Source organism: Rhinolophus sinicus, linkage group LG15, assembly GCF_036562045.2.
Source record: "Rhinolophus sinicus isolate RSC01 linkage group LG15, ASM3656204v1, whole genome shotgun sequence".
NCBI lineage: Eukaryota > Metazoa > Chordata > Mammalia > Chiroptera > Rhinolophidae > Rhinolophus > Rhinolophus sinicus.
The window spans coordinates 40,116,660-40,136,385 of record NC_133764.1 but is presented as its reverse complement, the minus strand read 5'-3'; the positions used below and the strand labels follow the sequence as shown (position 1 = coordinate 40,136,385).

At 56.3% G+C, this 19,726-nt stretch overlaps 1 protein-coding gene across 7 annotated transcripts in view; it reads left to right on the top strand.

Annotated features, from left to right (window-relative positions):
* Window positions 1-19,726, top strand: part of SLC38A10 (solute carrier family 38 member 10) — a 38,850-nt gene that overhangs the window by 13,956 nt on the left and 5,168 nt on the right. For 2 of the 7 annotated variants that reach the window (XM_074320349.1, XM_074320348.1), the window contains exons 8-13: window positions 294-476; window positions 2,699-2,810; window positions 3,651-3,757; window positions 13,067-13,244; window positions 18,373-18,540; window positions 18,880-19,194. In XM_074320349.1, coding sequence (XP_074176450.1) covers window positions 294-476; window positions 2,699-2,810; window positions 3,651-3,757; window positions 13,067-13,244; window positions 18,373-18,540; window positions 18,880-19,194 — 1,063 coding nt within the window. Of the gene's footprint in view, window positions 1-293; window positions 477-2,698; window positions 2,811-3,650; window positions 3,758-13,066; window positions 13,245-18,372; window positions 18,541-18,879; window positions 19,330-19,726 lie in introns of all 7 variants that reach the window. The other 5 variants (XM_074320345.1, XM_074320343.1, XM_074320346.1 and 2 more) reach the window with 3 other exon arrangements.

The following is a 19,726-nucleotide window of genomic DNA, read 5'->3' as shown; positions in this document are numbered from 1 at the left end:
CTGCCACCAGGGCATCCCCATCCATGAGACATGGTTCCCCCCATGGCGCCCTGGTTCGGGTTTCAAACCACATTAAGACCTGGCCCTCTGTGTGAGGGCTCGTGGGCACTCTGCCTCCCTCCTCTTCTCGCAGGAGCGCCGTTATCTTGGTGCCCTGTTGTCCTCATGAGAAGCCGTGTGGGCCCCTCCCCTTTAGGTGTTTACCCTTCTCAGCCAGGAGGACGTTTGTGAGCTGGGAGTCTGCTGTGCGGGGCTGCAGGCCCACCGCACGCCCTCTGCTCTGTCCCCCGCAGGTGGGGTTCTTTGGCTATGTGAGCTTCACCGACAAAATCGCTGGCAACGTGCTGACGCACTTCCCGTCCAACCTGGTGACCCAGACGATCCAAGCGGGCTTCATGATGTCGGTGGCCGTGGGCTTCCCCATGATGATCCTGCCTTGCAGGCAGGCCCTGAACACGCTGTTGTTCGAGCAGCAGGTGAGCTCCCTGCGCACGCGGTCTGCCACATCTGAGCCGTGTTCTGCCCTTCTGGGCAGCAGAGGTGAGCTTCCCCAGCTAAATGCAAAGAAGCGTCAGTTAAAATGGACTCTTTTAGTAGGGCATTGTTTTTTAAACCAGCTTTGGAGAAACGAGACCATGCCAGAAGAGAGAGACATTGACTCACACGGGAGACGTGGGGTCAGGCCCCGTGGTCCATGTCCCGTGACTTCCCAGCCACACTACCGCTTTCCCAGAGATGCTACAGAAAGTCCTGTGGGGGCGTGAGGAGTGGGGGGGATCGTGGAGGCGCTGGCTTCACCGGCACCTGTACCCTGGGGTCAGGGCGCTGTCATCCTTATGTTTGTGTAACTGAAAATTTTAGCAATTGGGCAAATGATGTCTGAGCCATAAGAGGCTGTTTCATGCACTGTCGTGTGTTCAGACATGGCGTTGTCCTTTATAAGAAATTGTCAAATGTTCGGGCTCTCTGACCTGCTGAGTTGACAACAAAAGGCGCACGTGTTATAGCTTGTGCCCAGGGACATCTTGGGAGCCCGTGGACCTGTGGCTTTCTCTGTGGCTGTGTCTTGTGTCTCCAGCCAGAGGGTCCTTGAGCCTGGTCTGTGGCATGAGCCAGGACTTCTGGTGGCCATCCAAATCCCACTTGAATTGCTTGGGCTATGGTGGGGGTGGGAGGAGGGTTGGCATGTGGTTCCAGAGAGGCCAGGGGAGAGTCCAACAACCCGACGGGAGTGTGGGCCCCCAGCCTGGAATAGCTGGAACAGGCTCACTGTCCGTATATGTAGCACGTAGTCAAGGCAGCACCTCACGGCAGAGCCAAGCCCTGTGGCTGACTGGCCTCCCTCTCTGGCTTGCCCCCTCGCCCCATTAGCTGTCCAGGCACCTGGGCACTAAGCCGGGCGTGATTTTGCACTTCATTCCTTGGGGGCGATGGCGGGGCATCTCACGTGGCCGTGGGGGGCGGTGGGGTCCTCCTGATGTCCAGACCAGCGTCCACCCTGTGGGTTGCCAGCTTCCATCTTTCATTGTTCGACGCAAACATGTGCTTTGTATCTAAACAGTGTTTATGTCTCTGTACATAGCACATTTTTATAATTTTTTTAATTGAAAGATCAACAGCAACATTAGAGGCAATGTTAAATCAGGAAGTAAGCTCATGTACGCCCCTGCATCCTTGTGGGGCTCCCTCGGCATCCGGCGTCTCCTCACAGGCCCCGCAGCTCTCCTTTCACGGTCTCCTGTTGATGGCTGGAGGGTATCTGTCTCCATTCTAGAAACCCACAGCACCTTGCACCTTTGTGCCTTCATCCCTGGTCGGCTGTTCTGGCTGTTGCTGACTTTTCACCCTTGACCTCGGGTACCTCTCTCATGACATCCTCATGCACATGGCTTCCCCCCCTTCCTCTCTTCTTGGAGCATTTCCTGGGTGAACTGGCGTAGGATTTCCTGGGTCAGGAGGGACAGACCTGACTGCCTTCGCACTGGGCTGGCACTCACCATCCCGAGGTGGATTAGAGATTCTGGCGCCAGCCCCCTCAGCCTGCCTAAGAAAGCTGCCTGTGGGAGAGTCTGTTCTAGAAATCGGGTGCTTGAAATTCTAATTCTGGAAGGTCCTGAAGCCTCACTTGAGCGGTGGTTTCACGGTCAGTCCTGTGTGTCCATCAGTTCTAGAAGCGTCACTGCTATCAGCTGATTTGGTCCTCACCACAGCCTGACCCCACCGTTTACAAATGAGGAAACAGGCACGGAGGTGCAGTAACCTTGGGTTTGGTTACGCCACGTCATGTCATGTCCTCTTCTTCCTGCGTGAGAGACGGTGGCACAGCCGAGCATGTGTGAGAGTGTGGGGTTCTGCGGCCCTGAGACCGCAGGACGCCACACGGAGCCGTGTTGTCGTCTGTACCGCACGGCACTCTAGAAATCTCTCCCATGGTGTTGCTCTGAAAGGAAGGCACAGGGACTTGCCACCGACATTTCAAACCAAAACTGTAAAATTCGCGTCCATGCCTGATGGCAGCCTGTGCCTTCCTGGCACCTTGCGGGTTTGGGTTTCAGGTTCACACTGAGGTTGCTGAGCCGCCTGCATCTGATGGGGCCTCCTGGGCAGACCCGCCTGGGTGCCGGCAGGCTCTGCGTGGGCTGGCTTGCAGGCTCACGGCCGTCCCAGCGCTTTTCTGTTCGTATCTTCTCTCCTATAGCAGAAAGACGGGACTTTTGCAGCTGGAGGCTACATGCCGCCTCTGCGGTTCAAAGCGCTCACCCTCTCGGTCGTGTTTGGAACCATGGTCGGTGGAATCATGATCCCGAACGGTAAGTGGCAGGACCACCCTGTGGCTGGCTTCCTGCTGGTGTGGTCCTGTCCCCGTTCTCCATCCCTGCTGTGACATGTTAGGTCTCAGGGCAGAACCTGCGATGTGGAGACACAGGCCTGATTTGTGGAACTGCGGTTGTAAAGCAGCTCCTCCCTTCCTATCACCCCCTGATTTTGTTGACACGTCACCAAAGGGAAAGGGGAGGGCTCTGAGGAAGGTTTCTGTTGTCAGATGTCCCGCTCTCAGCAGACAAAGTTTATTGTTACCACATACTGAGTGGAACCAGCATGTGTGCTTCCCAGGTCACAACCCAGAGGCCCCCGCATGCCAGGCTCCTGGCTCCCACACATATCCTGGGATAGTCCTGCTTAGTCACTCACTGAGTAGCGGGGGTTAGGGGTGATGGTGTGGAGCCGACCCCTGGTTTGCGGTGACTGAAGATGGGCAGTCGAGAAGCCCCACTGGTGCCCGGACTCCCTCCAGGGAGTCAGAGCAGCATTGCTGGGTCTCGTGCGGTGCTGGCCTCCCTGGGAAGATGCTCCTCTGCCTCACTGAGGCTCCCATGATGGGAGGGAGTGGTGCTAGCGAGGAAACTGAGGCACCCTAGCAGGAAAGGAGCAGCCCCTGGGCCTGCACTGTCCTAGTCCATGGTGTCAGATGGGACAGCCCTAAGAGTCCCGAAGGCACAGTGCCTCCACAGCGGCTCGTGTTCAGAGCTGTGCCTAGGTTACGCTTTACGGCAGGGCTGGCTCAGTCGCCGTGCTTGCCGGAAGCTGAGATCCCTTTGTCGCATGTGCCTCTTGGCGCTCACCCCCACCCTGTGTCTTTCTGCTGCCAGTGGAGACGATCCTGGGCCTGACCGGCGCCACAACGGGGACCCTCATCTGCTTCATCTGCCCGGCCCTGATCTACAAGAAGGTCCACAAGAACACCTTCCCCTCCCAGGTGAGCGCTGCTCGGCCTCCTCGGCCACAGTAGTGGTCTGGGGTCTGGCCGGCAGGAGATGTGTTGTCTGATGGCTTCTGGGAACTAGTTACGTTGCTCAGCGTGAAAGGTACTTGGTCCCGTGGGTCTGGGAAACTGGGCACTGAGCCTGCGGAAAGCCCAGGTGAGTGGTCTTTGCACTGTCTGGCTCCCCACCAAGTGCTAGCATATGCACATGTGTGTGTGCATGCGTGTGCATGTGCGTGTGTGTGTGTGCGTGCACATACATGGAGAGGTTGTTGGTGGCCTGGCGTGGGGTGGTGCACTGACTTACTTACCTGAACATCAAATACTGAACAGCTGTTTCCCGCATGTGTACCTCTGTGGGGGCTGGCTTGTCAGGTGTGCTGTACACCTCACGCCCCCTCCCCCATCTTCATCTCCCTCCTGAGGCCACCCCACCATCTTACCAGGCAGTGGAGCCCCCTTTGCGGTTTTTCGCTGAAACAAAGTACGCCGGGTGTCTGGGTAGGTGAGCATGTCGAGTGTGTGAGGCTGTGTCTGCCGGAAGCTTTCAGGAACGAAGCTCTGTGTCAGAGGGTGTGAGCATGTGACCCCGTGGATTTTGCCCCTGTGCCACAGAGTTCAGCCGCTGTCGCCTACAGTCCAGCAGGGCCTCTTTCCCCTTCATCAGCCTGGAGTGAAGTTGAGCGTCTTGTTACGTGTTTAGAAGGCACTGCATCTCTTTTTCTATGAACTGCTTTGCTTTTTGCTCACCTTTATGGAGTTGTTGAGCTTTTTCTTACTAATATATTTCGGTAATTCTTTTAGAAGTATAGTAGACAAGCAGCGAAACACGTGATGTTCATGCACAGCCTGTAAGTGTTTGCTAAGTGGACCAGCCACAGAACCACCACCCAGGGCAGATATAGAACATTCCGGCACCTTCCCTGGGGTGCCTCGCCGTCTTTCTCCCAGAGGTTGCTGCTCATCTGCCCTACAATCTTTTGCACTAGTTTTGTTTTGCCTGTCCTTTGAGTTGGCGGAAATGGAGTCTTACCATTGGTATTTGCGTGTCTGGCCCATTACGTAGCATCCCGTCTGCGCTCACCTACGTTACTGTGGGGGGGGTGGGGGGGTAGTCTGCCATGCTCACTGCCGTGAGACATTCTGCCATAACTGACCACGGTTCACCCGGAGCCCATAGGGTCCTGAGTGGGGCTGTTCCAGTCTCTTCTGATGCATGTGTGTGCAGTTTGGTGGTTATTCACTCAGGAGTCCTGCGGTTAAGTCTATTCAGCTTTAGTGGGTTTTGCCAAACTTTTTCTGGTTTTCCACGTTAGAATTCCAGTGGCTTTTACATCTATTGTCCCTTCTACGAATCCTCTCCCTTCCGATGGGTGTGTAGTGAGTAGTCCCTCATTTGGGTTTTAATTTGCAACCCCTATATGCCAGATGAGGCTGGGGGCCTTTCCACGTGCTTATTCTCCATGGGGGTGTCTTCTTAGCCATTTTTAATCTGTTGGGTTGGCTACCTTCTTATGATTTGTAGAAGTTTTTAAGATTCTAGATACAAGTCTTTTTTCAGAAATGTATATTGCAAATGTTTTCTCTCACTCTTGGCTGCCTTTTCACTTTCTTAATGACACCTTTTGGTCAACAGATGTTCTTAATTTTAGTGTAGTGCAGCTTATTGGTCTTTTTCTTTTGCTCGGTTCTTTTTATGTGCGACTTAAGAAGTCTTTGCTTATCCCACAGCCCTGGAGATAGCCTCCTGTGTCATGTCATAGAGGTGTTTATTTCCTTATTCCCGTCTGGGTCGGCGCTGCACCTGGAGTCGACTGGTGTGAGGTGGGGTGAGGGTCACATCCTCTGGGAGGCTCTGGCAGGTCTGCTCCCTCCTTTCTGCACCGCACTGCAGCAGCGCCGTTGTCAGGGGACCCTGTGCAGGTGTGACAGTCGGTCTCTCCTTGGGCCAGTGCAGCCCTGTTCCGATGGCTGAAGCCTTACATGTCTTGCTGTCAGGCAGTAGAAGAAATGCTCCAACTTGCTGCTTCTTCAGGACGTCGTTCCTGCCGTGGGCCCTTGTATTTCTAACTAAGCTGTAGGGTTGGCTTGTCATTGTCCTGCACGACAGCCTGCTGGCCTCCCACTGGGGCTGCCCCACACCACAGACTGAACACGGCCTTGTCACTCAGTTCCCGGCACGTGCTTGTTCCCACTATTGCTTCTCCGTCCACCCATGGCCGCTTTAGATTTCCCAGCTTTTGGGGACATCCTAGTAATCTTTTTTTATAGTTTATGAGCACCATCCTGTGTGATTGGAGGACACATGCTGATGAACTTTGGTCCTTTGACACCTGTTGAGACTCGCTTTGTGGCCTCGCACGTGGCCCAGCCTGGTGGGTGTCTGCCGCCGTCGGAAGCAGTGAGCTCTGCACGGCTAGGTCAAGTTTACCAGCTGTGATTTTCAGACTTGACATATTCTCACTGATTCTCCAATCTTTTTGTTTATCAAGTCAAGAAAGGAATGCTAGTTCCCAGTGTCCTTGTAGGTTTGTTTATTGCTGCTATTCTTGCCTTTTATTTTGGAGCTGTGTTATTGGGAACGTACAGGTTTAAGGTGGTCGTATCTTGTTAAACTGGCTCTTTCTCTTGTGAAATGCCCCTTTTTATCTTTGGAAAGGCTTCTCTCCTTAGAGTCAGTCTTGTCTGATACCCAGCTAATCCAGCTTTGTTTGGGGTTTATATTTGCACCGTATAGCTTTTTTCATCCTTTTTCTTTTGATCTCACTATGCCTCTCTATTTAAGGTGTGTCTCGTATAATAGCATGTAGTCGGCTTTTGTTTTGTTTTTACCCAGCCTGTTAATAGGAGTATTTAAAACTATTTACAGTTGATATAATTACTGATTTTGGGGGATTAAAGCTTCCGTCTTACTCTTTGTTTTTTCATTTGTCCCATCTGTTCTTTTTTTCTTTCTTGCTACCTTTTGGCTAGATCAAGCATTTTAAGTATTTATTCTTTATTCCTCTGTTAGCTGGTGGTGTACATTTCTGTTCTTCTGGCGGTTACACAAGACAGTTTAATTTGAATCCTTGGCTTATTCGAGTTGACAGTAAATGAGTTGTTTGCCACTTTCCAGACAAGGCTAGGATCCCACGGTATTTTAGGTCTACTGCCCCTCCCCTGGCCGTTGGTGCTACTGTTTTTATGTACTTTAATTTTACATATATGTTAAACTCCGCAATACATTATTGTTTCAGATAGTCAGTATTTATTTATACCGATCCTTTGTGGTTTCTTGGTTTCCTGTCACTTGGCCCTGCCTCCTGGCATGCCTGGTAGCTTGTGGACGTGGTGTGTGTGAGACCCTGGGGTTCTGGGGGGCGTGGTCTCCCTCCCGCAGACAGAGGGTGGGCAGAGGCCCGTGTCCACCTGAGGCAGTCTGTTTCTGGTTTGCCCCCACTCCTGGGGTGTAGCCCGGCCAGGGTCTCAGCTAAACGCTGTCCCCCTCAGATGGCTCGAGTCTGCTGAGCGTCTGTACTCTTGGCAGTGGCTCCCTGTGTGGCTCTGCGGCTGGCAGCTGGCACGTGCGTCAGGGGAGTGCTTGCTCTTCTCCAGGAGCAGAGGTCACATCCTGGCTGCCAGGGAGCCCTCACCCTTCATTCGGGCACCCCACCCGGACCTCGGGCCTCTGTGCTTCCCGCTGGTCTTGGGAGTGTCACCCCCCCAAGGCTCAGAGACCGAGGTGGTTCAGCAGTGTCATCAGTTGGGTGTTTTAATGTTTTTATTCTGCTTGCATCGTAGTTTTAAATGGGAAGAGCTGTGTTGCCAGCTCTTTTGCCATAGCCAGAAGCAGGCATGTCTTAGTGAGTTTTAGGAATCTTTCATAATATGGGGGGATTAGCACATTGCCTGCCAAATTGCAAATGTTTTTCCCAGTTTGTCAAGGCTCAGTGTTTCAGTCCACTAGACTTTTTAGGGGAGAAAAGTCAGAGTTAGACCCTCCCACATCAGTATTTAAAACATTCTTCCCTCGTTTCTACTACTTTTATGACTTCATCTTTCTCATTTAAATCTTTGGTCTGCATTTCATTCTGGAGTGAGAAGCAACGTGGTCGCCCAGGGTGTTTCTAGCTGGCTCCCTAGTTGTCACACCCTGTTAACCCATCACTGATGTGAATGTTACCTCTCCATATGTTACGTTCTGGTCCGTTTCTGGGCCTGGTTTGGGACTTCTGTTCTACCTTGATGGCTAGCCTGTCCCGTCACGCAGCCTTGCACACTGTTGTCATCACCATGGCCTTGTGACAATGCCCCTGCACTGGGACGCGGCGCTCTGAGGCACTTTCATTCTAACCCCTCTCTTGGCTTGTATGAATAACGTTTCTGGATCTTCTTGCTTATTTATTTTCCACATGAATGTTCAGGTCAGCCGATCGGACTTGAACAAAAATGACTCCAGTCTTGTGTTTTGGTCTAATTGGAATTCACTGAAGCGGTGGGTTAAGTAAGAACATCAGCGTCTTCATACTCGGGCCGATCTGCAGTGTGGGCTCCGGCCTCCCTGTGCCCTGGCCGGGCGTGGCCTCGGTCCCTCACGTGGCCTCCGTCCCTGGCCCACCGCACGCCTGCTGCCCCCACCTGTGCTTCCCAGCTCTCTTCTTCCCCTGGTTTGTTTTCTGACTGGTTGTTTGTATGTAGGGCGGCCATAGGTTCATGTTAATTTTTTACGCTGTCACCTTTCTGAACTGTTACGGGATCTCTTGATTGCACCTCCTCTCCAATTGTCATGACTTTCCTTTCTCTCTTGTGGGACTATCGTCAGGCAGCCCTGGCCGTGCGTTTGTGGTGGGAGGGACCAGCTCGTCATCCTCCTGACTCTGTTGGCCTAGTGTTTACTGGTTCATCCTGATGCTGGCTTTTGGCTCAGTGTACAGACATGAGTGTGCACCCTCACACACCTGCACACACGTAAACGCAAGTGTGCACAGGCACACATATGTGGACACGCGTGTACACTCACGCTCGCACACGTGTATGTGGACATGAACACACAGACTTGCGTTAACAAAGCATTTACCATGCCTGTGGTTTCACTGTGGCTTTTAAAATCTAGAAAGCAAGCTGAGTTGTGTTACCTACTTTTTGACCAGGTGTGGAAAAGGCGGTCAAGGTTCTCCCCCTACTTAGTGTGCTGGCGCAGTGCCTTGTGAGTAGTTCTGGAATGATCTGTCTGACTGTGGCGTACCATGTGTATGTGCTGCTGCGTTTTATTTCCGAACATGTTGCTTTAACATTTGAGGACTATGAGTCTTCCGGGAAAAGCACTCAGAAATGTGGCCACACACAAAACTGGGGCCTGAGGGCACGTGCTCAGGCCGAGGCCTCCTGTCCAGGACGTCCGGCTGCTCCATTCAAGGCCCGAGGCCACCACCCGGCCTGCCGGGCACTGGTTCCTGGCCACACACCTGAGAAGGGCCAGAAGAGGGGGGCATCGGGTGTTCTGAAAAGCATCCTCAGAAGAATAAGCAAGAACTGTGAACTCACCATTGACTCTTATCTTCCATCACGTGGTTCACTCTTTATCTTGAAAATCAGAGAAATCAGAGGGTCCCCCAGTACTGACTGGTGGAAGTGCGTAGGGTCTCCGACTGGCATTGACGTGCTGCTTCCCTGAAGCCAGCAGGGGGAGCTGGAGGCGCTGAAGGGGCCGCCTAGATAATTGGGGCTGGTGGGGGTGGGAGGGGAGGGATGTTCCCCCACAGCTTGCTCCAGCCTGGGCGGGGCCCCAAGGCAGACATGCGCTCCTGGGAGGGTGGCAGTGGGTGAAAAAACCGGGACCTACAGAGCAAAGAGCCACCCCAGGTCGGCCATTCGACCTCAACCAGACCATGGCACCCTGACCCTGAGTGCTGGGGTGGCTGCCAGCTACTAACCACGCTGAGCTGGAGGCCTGAAACGGGGCGTGTGGCTGCAGGGTGTCTGGAGCCCCTGTGTCCAGGTGTGCGTTTCGTTACGGAGGTGCAGACTGTGAACGCGTGCGTTGTCCAGAGTGTCACATGTAGGAAGGGAACAACAGCGTATTCTCTCCACCCCAGGTGTTTTTCTCCGGTTTGGAGTCGGGGCCCCTGGTGGGTGTGGAGGCTGTGGGAGAGTGCTGGGGCGCCCCAGGCCACGCCTGGGCACATACTTGCCTTTCCCTCCTGGTCACATGAAGCAGGAAGGTGGCAGGGCTCCATGATGGCAGATACTGGCCCCGTTTCCGAGCCACGCTTTGGACTCGCAGGCTGGTACTGGAAGGCGGGTACTGAAGGGCTGTACCTAGGCTCCTGAGGTGACAAGACTTGGGGCATGGCCACCCTCCTGCCCGTCCGGAGGCCGCAGCAGCCCCTGCGCCGGGCAGGCACCTTCTCCAAGAGCACCATCTCTTCCTTGTTCGGGACTTGGGGGGAACCGGGGAGCATCCCTGTTTGCACGTGGTCAGCAGCCAGCCTCCCCGACCTCAGGGCCAGGGCAGGACCCGGGGCCTCGGGTCTGTGTTGGCCGGCCTGCGGTCAGTGCCTAGTTGTCACAGCTGCCTCGGGGGACGTGGGCAATACCGGTGCCCTTTCCAAATGCCTGACCCCAGGAGTGTCCCTGCCCTGGCTCTGCTGACTCTCGCCTCCCAATGCGTCCCCATGTGGCCTGGAATCTGGTCACTGCATCAGCCATCACCCTGGGGACTGAGATTCGTTCAGTGTCAGGCAGGGCCCTATAACGTCCCCACTGATAGCTGTGTGGCATTAAACCCATGGGCCCCTGCCTGGGGGTTTTCGTGGGCCCATAGTGTTTCTTCAAGGGAGATTGAGAGTGGAGAGCTGGGACGTTCGACCGGTTACAGAGGCTGCTCACGCCACAGACTGCGGTCAGCTGGCCAGTGCCCCTCAGAGCCCAGAGGCAGCTGGCACGCCAGCTGTGTCAGGGACAAGTGGGATCTCGGCACAGAGGGGGCGGGACTGTCGCCAGGTGGGGGAGGTGGGTGGGCTCCTTCATCGACAGGGTGGAGCTGATGGACACCCTCTATAAGTAGTACACATGGGGCAGGTGACAGAGGCAGGTGTGTGCATGGCACCGGGTGGAGCTGGGTCATTTTCTGGAACCTCCTGGCTTCCTGCAGGCCCTTCTTCATAAATTGCCCTGAAGTTGATTTTGTCTTGGTCTTTGTGGGAAGCTGGCTGTCTCCCAGCATTGACAGAGTTCACGTTTTTTATTTTGCATGTGATTTTTTTCTTCAAGCCCAGAAAGCTGAGCATTGATACAGATCATTCAAAGTTGTGGATGAGACGTTGCCTATGGCTTGCCAGTCTCCCACAGAGATGTTCAGCGATGTCCTGTAAAATGACCTGACACAAAGTGACCAACTCGGTGTCTGTGTCAAAGCCATCTTAGGGGCCCGAACTAGGCCTGGAGGTGGATGGGGTTTTGCTGCCACCTGGCTGATAGGATTCCCTCCTGGGCACTGTCCTCTGTGTCACTGGGAGCTGTCTTCCTCCCCAATCGGCTGGGGATACCGGGCAGTGTCACTCCTGATCCCACTAAGTTTTTAAGGACTGTCACTCAGGTCCTGCAATTACCCTGTGGGTGCCACAGGATCCAAGTCAGGAGATGAATTCTTTAGTTGCTTCTCAGTGAGCTCATTTCTGCCATTGGCTGGAGAAATGCAAAGGGTGTAAAGTTCCCTTCCTTTTTTTTTTTTTAAAGATTTTATTGGGGAAGGGGGAAAAGGGTACAGGACTTTATTGGGGAACAGTGTGTACTTCCAGGACTTCTTTCCAAGTCAAGTTGTTGTCCTTTCAGTCTTAGTTGTGGAGGGCACAGCTCAGCTCCAGGTCCAGTTGCTGCTGCTAGTTGCAGGGGGCACAGCCCACCATCCCTTGTGGGACTCGAGGAATTGAACTGGCAACCTTGTGGTTGAGAGCCCACTGGCCCATGTGGGAATCGAACCAGCAGCCTTCGGAGTTAGGAGCATGGAGCTCCAACCGCCTGAGCCACCGGGCCGGCCCCTAAAGTTCCCTTTCTTAATTTTTAAAAATTGCTCTGGTCACCCCCCAGACACTGTCACTGCCGCATGAATCTCTCCTTCCTGGTCAGAAGATGTGTATGCTGATCTCTGGGCGCATGGCTGGGCAGCGTCCACATACTTTTAAGAAAATGATGGTCAGGTCAGGGGTCTAGACCCTGAGCTCCGTGATCGTAACATTTGTAGATGCTGCTTGCATCTCAGGGCACAGATCTGATAGCATCCCCACGTGCCCCTTGGGCAGCTCTGTTGGCACCTGATGGTGGCTTGCTGGTGGTCACTGTGAGAGGGACCCCGCCAGTCCACAGGCACTGTGGCTAGGCCTTCCCTCACCGTGGCCAGCCCTGGGAGCGTGGCCAGTACTATGTGGGACCAGGAGTCACTACTGCCTGGGGAGAGCGGGTGGGCCAGGTGGCAGGGCAGAAGTGGCAGCCTCGTTAACCCGGAGACTGCTGGCCCAGCCCTTGCTCGCCTCACTGCAGCCCATGCAGGAGGAGACAGCTGCGGTGCATGGGGTTTGCTGCACTTAGTCACTGAGGCAGCATTTATGGTCAATGGCAGGTCCTTCAGGGGAGGGACGGGCCCGGGAGGAGGCCCCCGACTATCAGTGTTGCCTCCAGGGCAGCACGACTGGGCACCCAGCTCGGGAGGGACGAGAAGCTGCCACCTCCATGCCGTGTCGCGGTCTGTGCACGGCAGCTCTGGGCACGCCCACTGGGTGACATTAGGAGCAGGTTGTTCATACCCGGGCTTTGAGGAACCAGGACCTGTGGTCTGGGCCCTCACTGGCCGCTGGCTGAGGTGATGGCAAGCACGAGGGCCACCCTTGCCAGCTGGGCAGGTGCCCTGAGATTCTTGCATCTCCGGGCGAAGCCGTCAAGGTTCCCAGTCTCTGTAGCCATAGGCACAGGGGTGGTCCGGCCACCAGGCTCTCCTAGAGGTGTGGTCAGTGGGCTTGGGTCTCAGGCAGCCGACAGCTCTGTCATACACACGCCCCTTCTCTCTTGGGTTCCCCTCATGCTGCTCCTACCCCATTGGCGACACGGCTCCAGTAGGTTTGGCTGATGACTCGGTCACTTCGAGCGCCAGGGACCATCGTCTCCTGGTGGCCAGTGTGATGGGCCGGCAGACTATGCCCCCGGCCCCTCCTGCTGTGCTCACCAGGTGGAGGTGACTTCGAGTCCTCGGGCCTCCCTCCTCCTGGAAGGGCGGAGGCCTGGGGACTTAGTGACCCCTCTTACCGTTGGGGTCTGTGTCTCATCCAGGTGGTGCTCTGGGTCGGCCTGGGCGTCCTGGTGGTCAGCACACACACCACCCTGTCCGTGAGTGAGGAGACTCCTGTGGACTTGGACTTGGCAAAGGGAGTCCCCGGCGGCCGGCCTGGAGAGGCTCAGGACGAGATGAAGGCGGAGGTGGCCCGGCTTCCAGGTACGCAGCTCTCAGGTACACGCTCGGTGCCCCCAGCCCCTCCCCTTCTTGGGCGTGCCGCAATAGCCACATCTTGGGGTCATGGGAACGAAGGTGGTACTTTCTAGGCTGTCTCACGTGCCCAGCTGCCTCCATCCTGTTTGGGTGATGGAGTGGGGTGAGGGGCAGCCACCTGCGTGCAGGGGACAGATGGCAGACAGGGACAGCAGGGCTGAGATCCCCACGTCCCCATTCGGTGCACTGACAGGTAAGTAAATGGGTGTCGCTCACATTGGTTTGTTTTGTTTTGAGGATGTAAATTTTAGCCATCTCGCCTGGGCAGTCAGTGACACACCTCTGATTTGTGTCCCGTTCATGGTCTGTTACTGGTCAGACTGCCTGTTGGTAGCCATGGCCCTCACTCCCTCCCATGGCTGCGGCCGCCTTGCAGGCCCCTGGAGATGTGGCCCGAGCACAGATGAGCCCCCCCGCCCCCCGCCATGATACACAAAAGAGAAGGTCCTGGAAGGGCTGGCCTGGGAGGTGAGTGCACCCAGGTGCTACAGTGGCCCTTGGACTCGTTGCTGCTGCATTCTGGCTTCACTCCTTGTACTAGGAACGTGCCTGGTGGCGCCAGCACCTCGCAAACGCCCCTGCCTGCCAGGGAGCAGTCTCTCCTGGGGCTGTCTGATCTCGGAGGAGCTGGGCATGCTCTGTCCTGCCTTTCTGGGCTGGCAGGTCTGGCAAGACGATCCCCCTTTGCGGGTGTCCTGCGGAGAAGACCTCTGGGGATGGCGGGGTGCCCTGAGGAAATGTGAGTGCTCAGAGCTGCACGGATCAGACTGTCGTTTAAATGGAAAAGTCCACTTGAAGAGGGAGGTGGCCACCGTGCGCCTGCCCTGTTGGTACCCCACTGGGTCCCTTGCCACCTGTGTGTTGGCTCTGTGCGTTGGGGACGCCCCTGCAGAACTGGGCTCAGGCACGGTATCCCTCGCCTCAGCCTCGTCTCAGCTGCAGCACCGCCTGGGGGCAACTTTCTCAGCCTGAGTCAGCGCGGACAGGACAGCCTGTCCCGTGGCCGAGCAGCTGTGTCCTGTCATGGAGGCGGGCGCTGGCTCACCTGGAGCCCACGCGGCCACATCTGGTTTCCATTTGCTCCATGAGGCTGTAACAAAACACATGGCCCCGCGGAACCACATGCCGTGTGTTTTTAGCGCGTTCTCCGTGTTTCTCGCCCGGCCTCCCCCGTAATTGATGGGCGGGCGGCCTCACAGAAGCGGAGCTGGGCCTGTGGGGCCTGTGCTGGGTGCCCCATAGGACTCTGCCGTTGGCATGCCAGCCGGGCTTCCTGGTCCCTTTGGTGTCACATTCAAAATGGTACCAGCTTCCTTCAGCCCGCGCTGGCCCTGGGGCTGACACTGGGAGTGCTTTCCTGGGGACACGTGTGGCTGGCACGCACAGTCCAGAGCTCTGCGTGGTGAGCACAGAGTCGGGGACGCTCCCCGGTGTGGGAACCGTAAGCTGGGGGCGGGGGGACAAGAGGCGCTGAGCCCTACGAAGGCTCACTAGGCAGCCACACGTTTAGAAAAGGTGAGCAGGTCCCTACCTCATGGCTGCTAGGCCCTTAGGTGGCTGGCAGGTTTGTAACTTGTCGGCTCCCTTTCCCTCCCAGCGCCCACATCCCATCATGCAGTGTTGGGGAGCAGCCTGGGCCCACGCCCCTTGTATGTCTCGTCCCCTTCCTGCAGTGGGGGCGACACAGCCATGCTTCTGCTCAGTGGGAAAGAAGAGGAAGGGCCAGGACGGGACCTCTGGGTGCCTGGCTGGACAGCGGACCAGGCCTGTGGTGCTGTGGATGGGAGGAAGGCCTGTAGGTGGCGGCGTGTCCATGCGTGTGGACACAGGTGGCAGAGGGTGACCACAGGCTGAGTGGGGCCTCACCGCCCCTCCCTCGGCTCCTCCGTGATCTGTCCCAAGCAGTCGCCCCTGTGTGCTGGCACTGGCTCTCCGTGCTCAACTCCTGTGACAGATGCCAGCATGCCTGCGAGGGAGACATGGCTCGCACGGCCTCCTCTCTGCTCAGGTCTGGGCGCTCTTGCTGAGAAGGGCTTTAATGGCCGTTGTCTGCATGACAGGTCCCCACTGCCATTGTGATTCTGTCGTTGTTCTGCCCTTGTGTTGGGACGTGCACGGCAGCGAGCCGTCCAAGATAATCACGCTGGCCTCGAGGGACCCAGCTGGATTCCAAAGCACCTCTCAGGCAGGGAGGAGCCCTGTGACCTGGGCCCACCAGGTCCCTCACCAAATGGCACACTTGCCCCACCTGCTGCCCATGGGCAGATGTGGTGCTTGCAGGACCGGGAGGGAGCAGATTGATGCCTCAGTGGCCACCTGTGGGACAGTGGGGTCTGAGGAGTCTTTGGGAGTCCCGCACATTCAAAAGATGAGTAAATAGAGTCAGGGTCCCTTTGCGACTAAGTCAAGAAGAGTGGGGTTTAAAAATAAGCCTGTAATGAGCCACCCCTTCTCATGCCATGGAGGTGGGCACTCTGGAGGGAAGGCAGGACCAGGTGTCAGGGGCGTCACCCCACGGCAGGGCCTGGCTTTGTAAGGCAACGTTAGGTGGCCGTTCTCGCTTTCTGAGAGCGTGACCATTGGGCCTCGTGCATTCCATGAACTTGGGCCTCTCCTCCTGTCAACAGGACTCTGTCTGGTCTGTGGGACTCAGTTGTAATTTTAAGTGACTGTTTTGGTGCTTGGCTGTCTGAGATGTCTGCTTCCATCTTACTGATCACAAGAGACAGAGCGACTGGTTGATGCTGGTGACAGCAGAGCACGCCTCTAGACCTGGGATGGGGTCCCCCTGCACCGTCTGCTGCAGTGGAGACCAGCCTCAAATGTGAGGTCCTTGTCGCTGTGGACGGGTTGCTTGCAAGCTGCGCCCCACACTGCCAATGCGTCTGGCCCCACAGACAGAGCCCAGCGCCTCCGGTGTCAGCAGGCTCTGGCCCTCTGGCCCCTGTGCCAGGATTCTTGTGGTATTACTGGTGCCACCCTGGGCCCCGGGAGGAGGCTGTTGGCCTGTCTGTCTCAAGGGAGCTCCTGGCCTGAAGCACCAGCAGGAGGGTGAGTGTGTCCCTTGTCACCACAGGGCCTTCTGAGTGTGCTTGGAGCCCACTGACAAGCTCGACTGCCTTGGGCAGACTGGATCCACTACCAAGTGGTGGAAAGAGGCGTAAACACGGAATTTCCTGGGTCTGCTGCCCATCACCAGTGGTGGCTGGCGAGTCCTGCTTTGGTAATGAAGTGATGACCCTGAGGACCAGTGAGGCAGGCTGGCGCTGACCTTTGGAAGTCCTGGGGTTTTGAACCTGCGCGGGGCGCCCTCTGCTGGCTGCTCCTGAGCCCCACCCGCTCCTTTCCTCCCAGGAGAAAGGGGGACAGCAAAGCCCCTGGCTCCCCAGCTGCTCCATCCACACTGTCATTGCCCTGTTTACTGGCCAGTAGCGCCACCAACCACACAGGGTGATTTCCTGTCTTTGCGAAACCCGCGGTCTCGTCCCTTCGGAAACCAAGCCCGGGGAGCATGGGCTGTTTTCAGTTACTCATTTGAAGTTTTATGTTAGTTTTACTGCGGCCAAGAGGCGCTGCTGGTCAACTCCCTGATGGAGAGTTTGGTTCCGTTTTAGAAAATGCCGTGGCCACTGCCCGTGGACAGCTGCAGAGTGGGGAGCCCAGGCCTGAGAAGGCTGCAGGCGGGTGGGGCCCCAGCCCTCTGATTCTCGCTGTGAAGCCCCTTGCAGATGGCTGAGTCTCGACTTCCTGGGCGGCTCCGTGTCCACCGTGGTCACTCCCTGGCCTGGCGGGCCACATGGAGCTCACCCCAGCTGGTCCTTCACGCCCATGATGGACTAATTTTGTTCCCTGCTGAGAAATGATCACTCAGAGACAACTTGGTCCCGTGACAGAACAGAGACTTTCTTTCTTTGTTTTGTCACTTCTGTCCTTCCCCTTCTGGCCTCTTTCTTAACTTCATAATCTGCTAGACAAATACCACTGTTTACAGTGGTTCTTGTTGGAGCATAGGGGCCTCTGTGAGGGGATAATTGTGTGGCAGAGACCAGGACATTTTTACCTGCTGGGGTGATGGCCACATGCTTATTTGAATCAGCCATTTGGATAAACTCGAAGAGTCCAGAGCTGGCTTCCTGCTAACCAGTTCCCCGGCAGCCAGCATGGTCCCGTCTCTCCACCAGTGTGTTTAGGGCACTAAGCCCCAGGCTGCATGTGTGACGGGGCTGCCCTGGGCTGGCATGTCAGGATGACTGAGCTGCTTCCTCTCCTTTGGGTGGCAGGACCTCCCCACATAGCCCCCACGCCCGAGGCTGTGCCCAGTCAGCAGCACTGCCGCCCGCCAGAGACTTCAGTCCCCCCTTTCTGGAAAACTCGGGTTCCGAGATGGGAACAAAGGTTGCTTCTTGCTTCTGGGATGAAATGACTGTTTTAAAGTCTTTTCTCCCCCAGCTAGTTTTTGTTTTTGCCATGTTCGCCTGACATGTAGAAAGTGTCTTTTTTTCGAGAGAGTTTCCTAAAAGGCTCCATTTTGGCCCAGTTCTGTGGGCCATCTTTGTGCGCCCCTCCCAAAGCCCCCAGTGAAGGTGCCGAACAGCTGTGCAGACGGTGCACTTTAGTCATCTTCCTGTCGATGCCGATTTTCACCATCAGCAGCAAGAAGTCAGTGGGATTGCCAGCCACCTCCTAACGGCATTTTCCTTAAGCCCCTCTTCTTTCTGGCTCTGAGCCTGCAGGGAGGGGTTGAGCGTGGCAGCATGGTGGTGTCCCCAGGCCAGCAGCCCCCAGCCCGCACCAAAGAGTGGGTTCGTGCTGCCATCTGGTGGCAATTGGCATTGTTACATGGAACGGTGCTCTGCACCCAATTAGGTGTAAATTTCGTTTTGACATTTTTGTTATGAATACACATGAAAAGTGACAGTTTTCTATGCTGCTTAGCTGCTAATGATTGAGCAGGAAAGAAATAACTGCTTAGGCTCTGCCATTGGACTAGGAAATGTGATTACAATCGAGGGAAAACCGCCCGGTTCCGTGCTGATTGGTGGTGTAGCCATGTGTAAATGCTGCTCAATTAGCTGTGCTGTGCTTCCAGGCCAGAAGCCAATTGTGGGTGCGGCCGAGGACGGCCGGGATCAGCCGAAGCGGCCACAGGAGAAGGATGAGATGGAGCAGGCACAGATAAAGGGCCCCGTGGACATGCCCCAGAGGGACGGCGCCAAGGAGAAGCAGGAGGAGGTGCAGCTGGACCGCCCGGGCCAAGGTGATGAAGCCGCCGGGAGGGCCGAGGGTGGAGGCGGTGCTGGCGGCTGCAGGGAGGGCTCCCAGGGCCGCAGGTCCTTCCTCCGCAGCCCTGCCCGAGCTCTGCTCCTTTCTGCATCCTTTGTCCTTCGATTCAGATAGACGTTGTGCCCCTGGCCAAAGCAGCTGGTTTGCAGCCGCCTCTCGTAACTTTCTAGAAATAGTATCAGTCCTCAGCTAGACAGTAGTCAGATCTGTGAGAGGTAGCACTTGCTGGGCTGTCACACCATCGGGCACTGGAACTCAGTTCACAGTCATCCTCCCCGTCTTGTTCTCTAACGCGTCCTCCGTCTCTTGCCAGGTGTGGCAGTACCTATGGGCGAGGCCCACCGCCATGAACCCCCCGTCCCTCACGACAAGGTGGTGGTGGACGAAGGTCAAGACCGAGAAAGACCGGAGGAGAATGAACGTTCGTCCAAACACCTGGATGAAAAGGCTGTGGGGGACAAGGGTCAGATCGTGCCACCTCTGCCAGATTCAGAGAGAGAGAGACTGGGCCAGGACCAGGCCCTGGAGGCAGCGGGTGGTCTTCCTGAAGATCCTCAGAAGGTTCCAGAAGGAAATGGTCAGCCAGCCATGGAGCCCCTGGAGCAGGATCTGGAGCCTGGCGACAGGGGTCTGCGTCCAGGGCCGCAGGCAGTGCTCCCTGAGGGGCAGGAAATCCTGGGGGCAGGTGCAGGGGAGAGAGCAGCCGGTGTCCCGCTGCCAGGCCACGTGGGGGCTGTGGGCAAGCCAGTGGAGAAGGATCCTGGTAGGTGTCAGCAAGGTCCCCCATCCCTGGAGAGGACCCTCCGCTGTGGGGCGTGGGAGAGGCTGGGTACAGGCAGGAACTGATTGGCCTTATTCTGTCCGTTGTTTCCTCATCTCCAAGATTAGCATGTGAACATAGCAGCCCCTTCAGCAGCTGTTGGGGAAAACGGAGTCTGGTGGCTTGACAGCTACTCTAATATCTGTCACACAGTTGTTTGCCAGACCACTAAATGTCAGGTGCTGCGCTGCTCCTGTGTCTGGGTGCACATGCTGGGGCGGGGGCCGGGGGGGGGGGACACGGCGTGCCCAGTGCCTGACAGGTACTGTGTTGCCAAGTGCCAGCTAAGAGCCGGTCAGGACGGCTCTCGTATGCTAATTGGCAAGGGTGGTTAGCACTG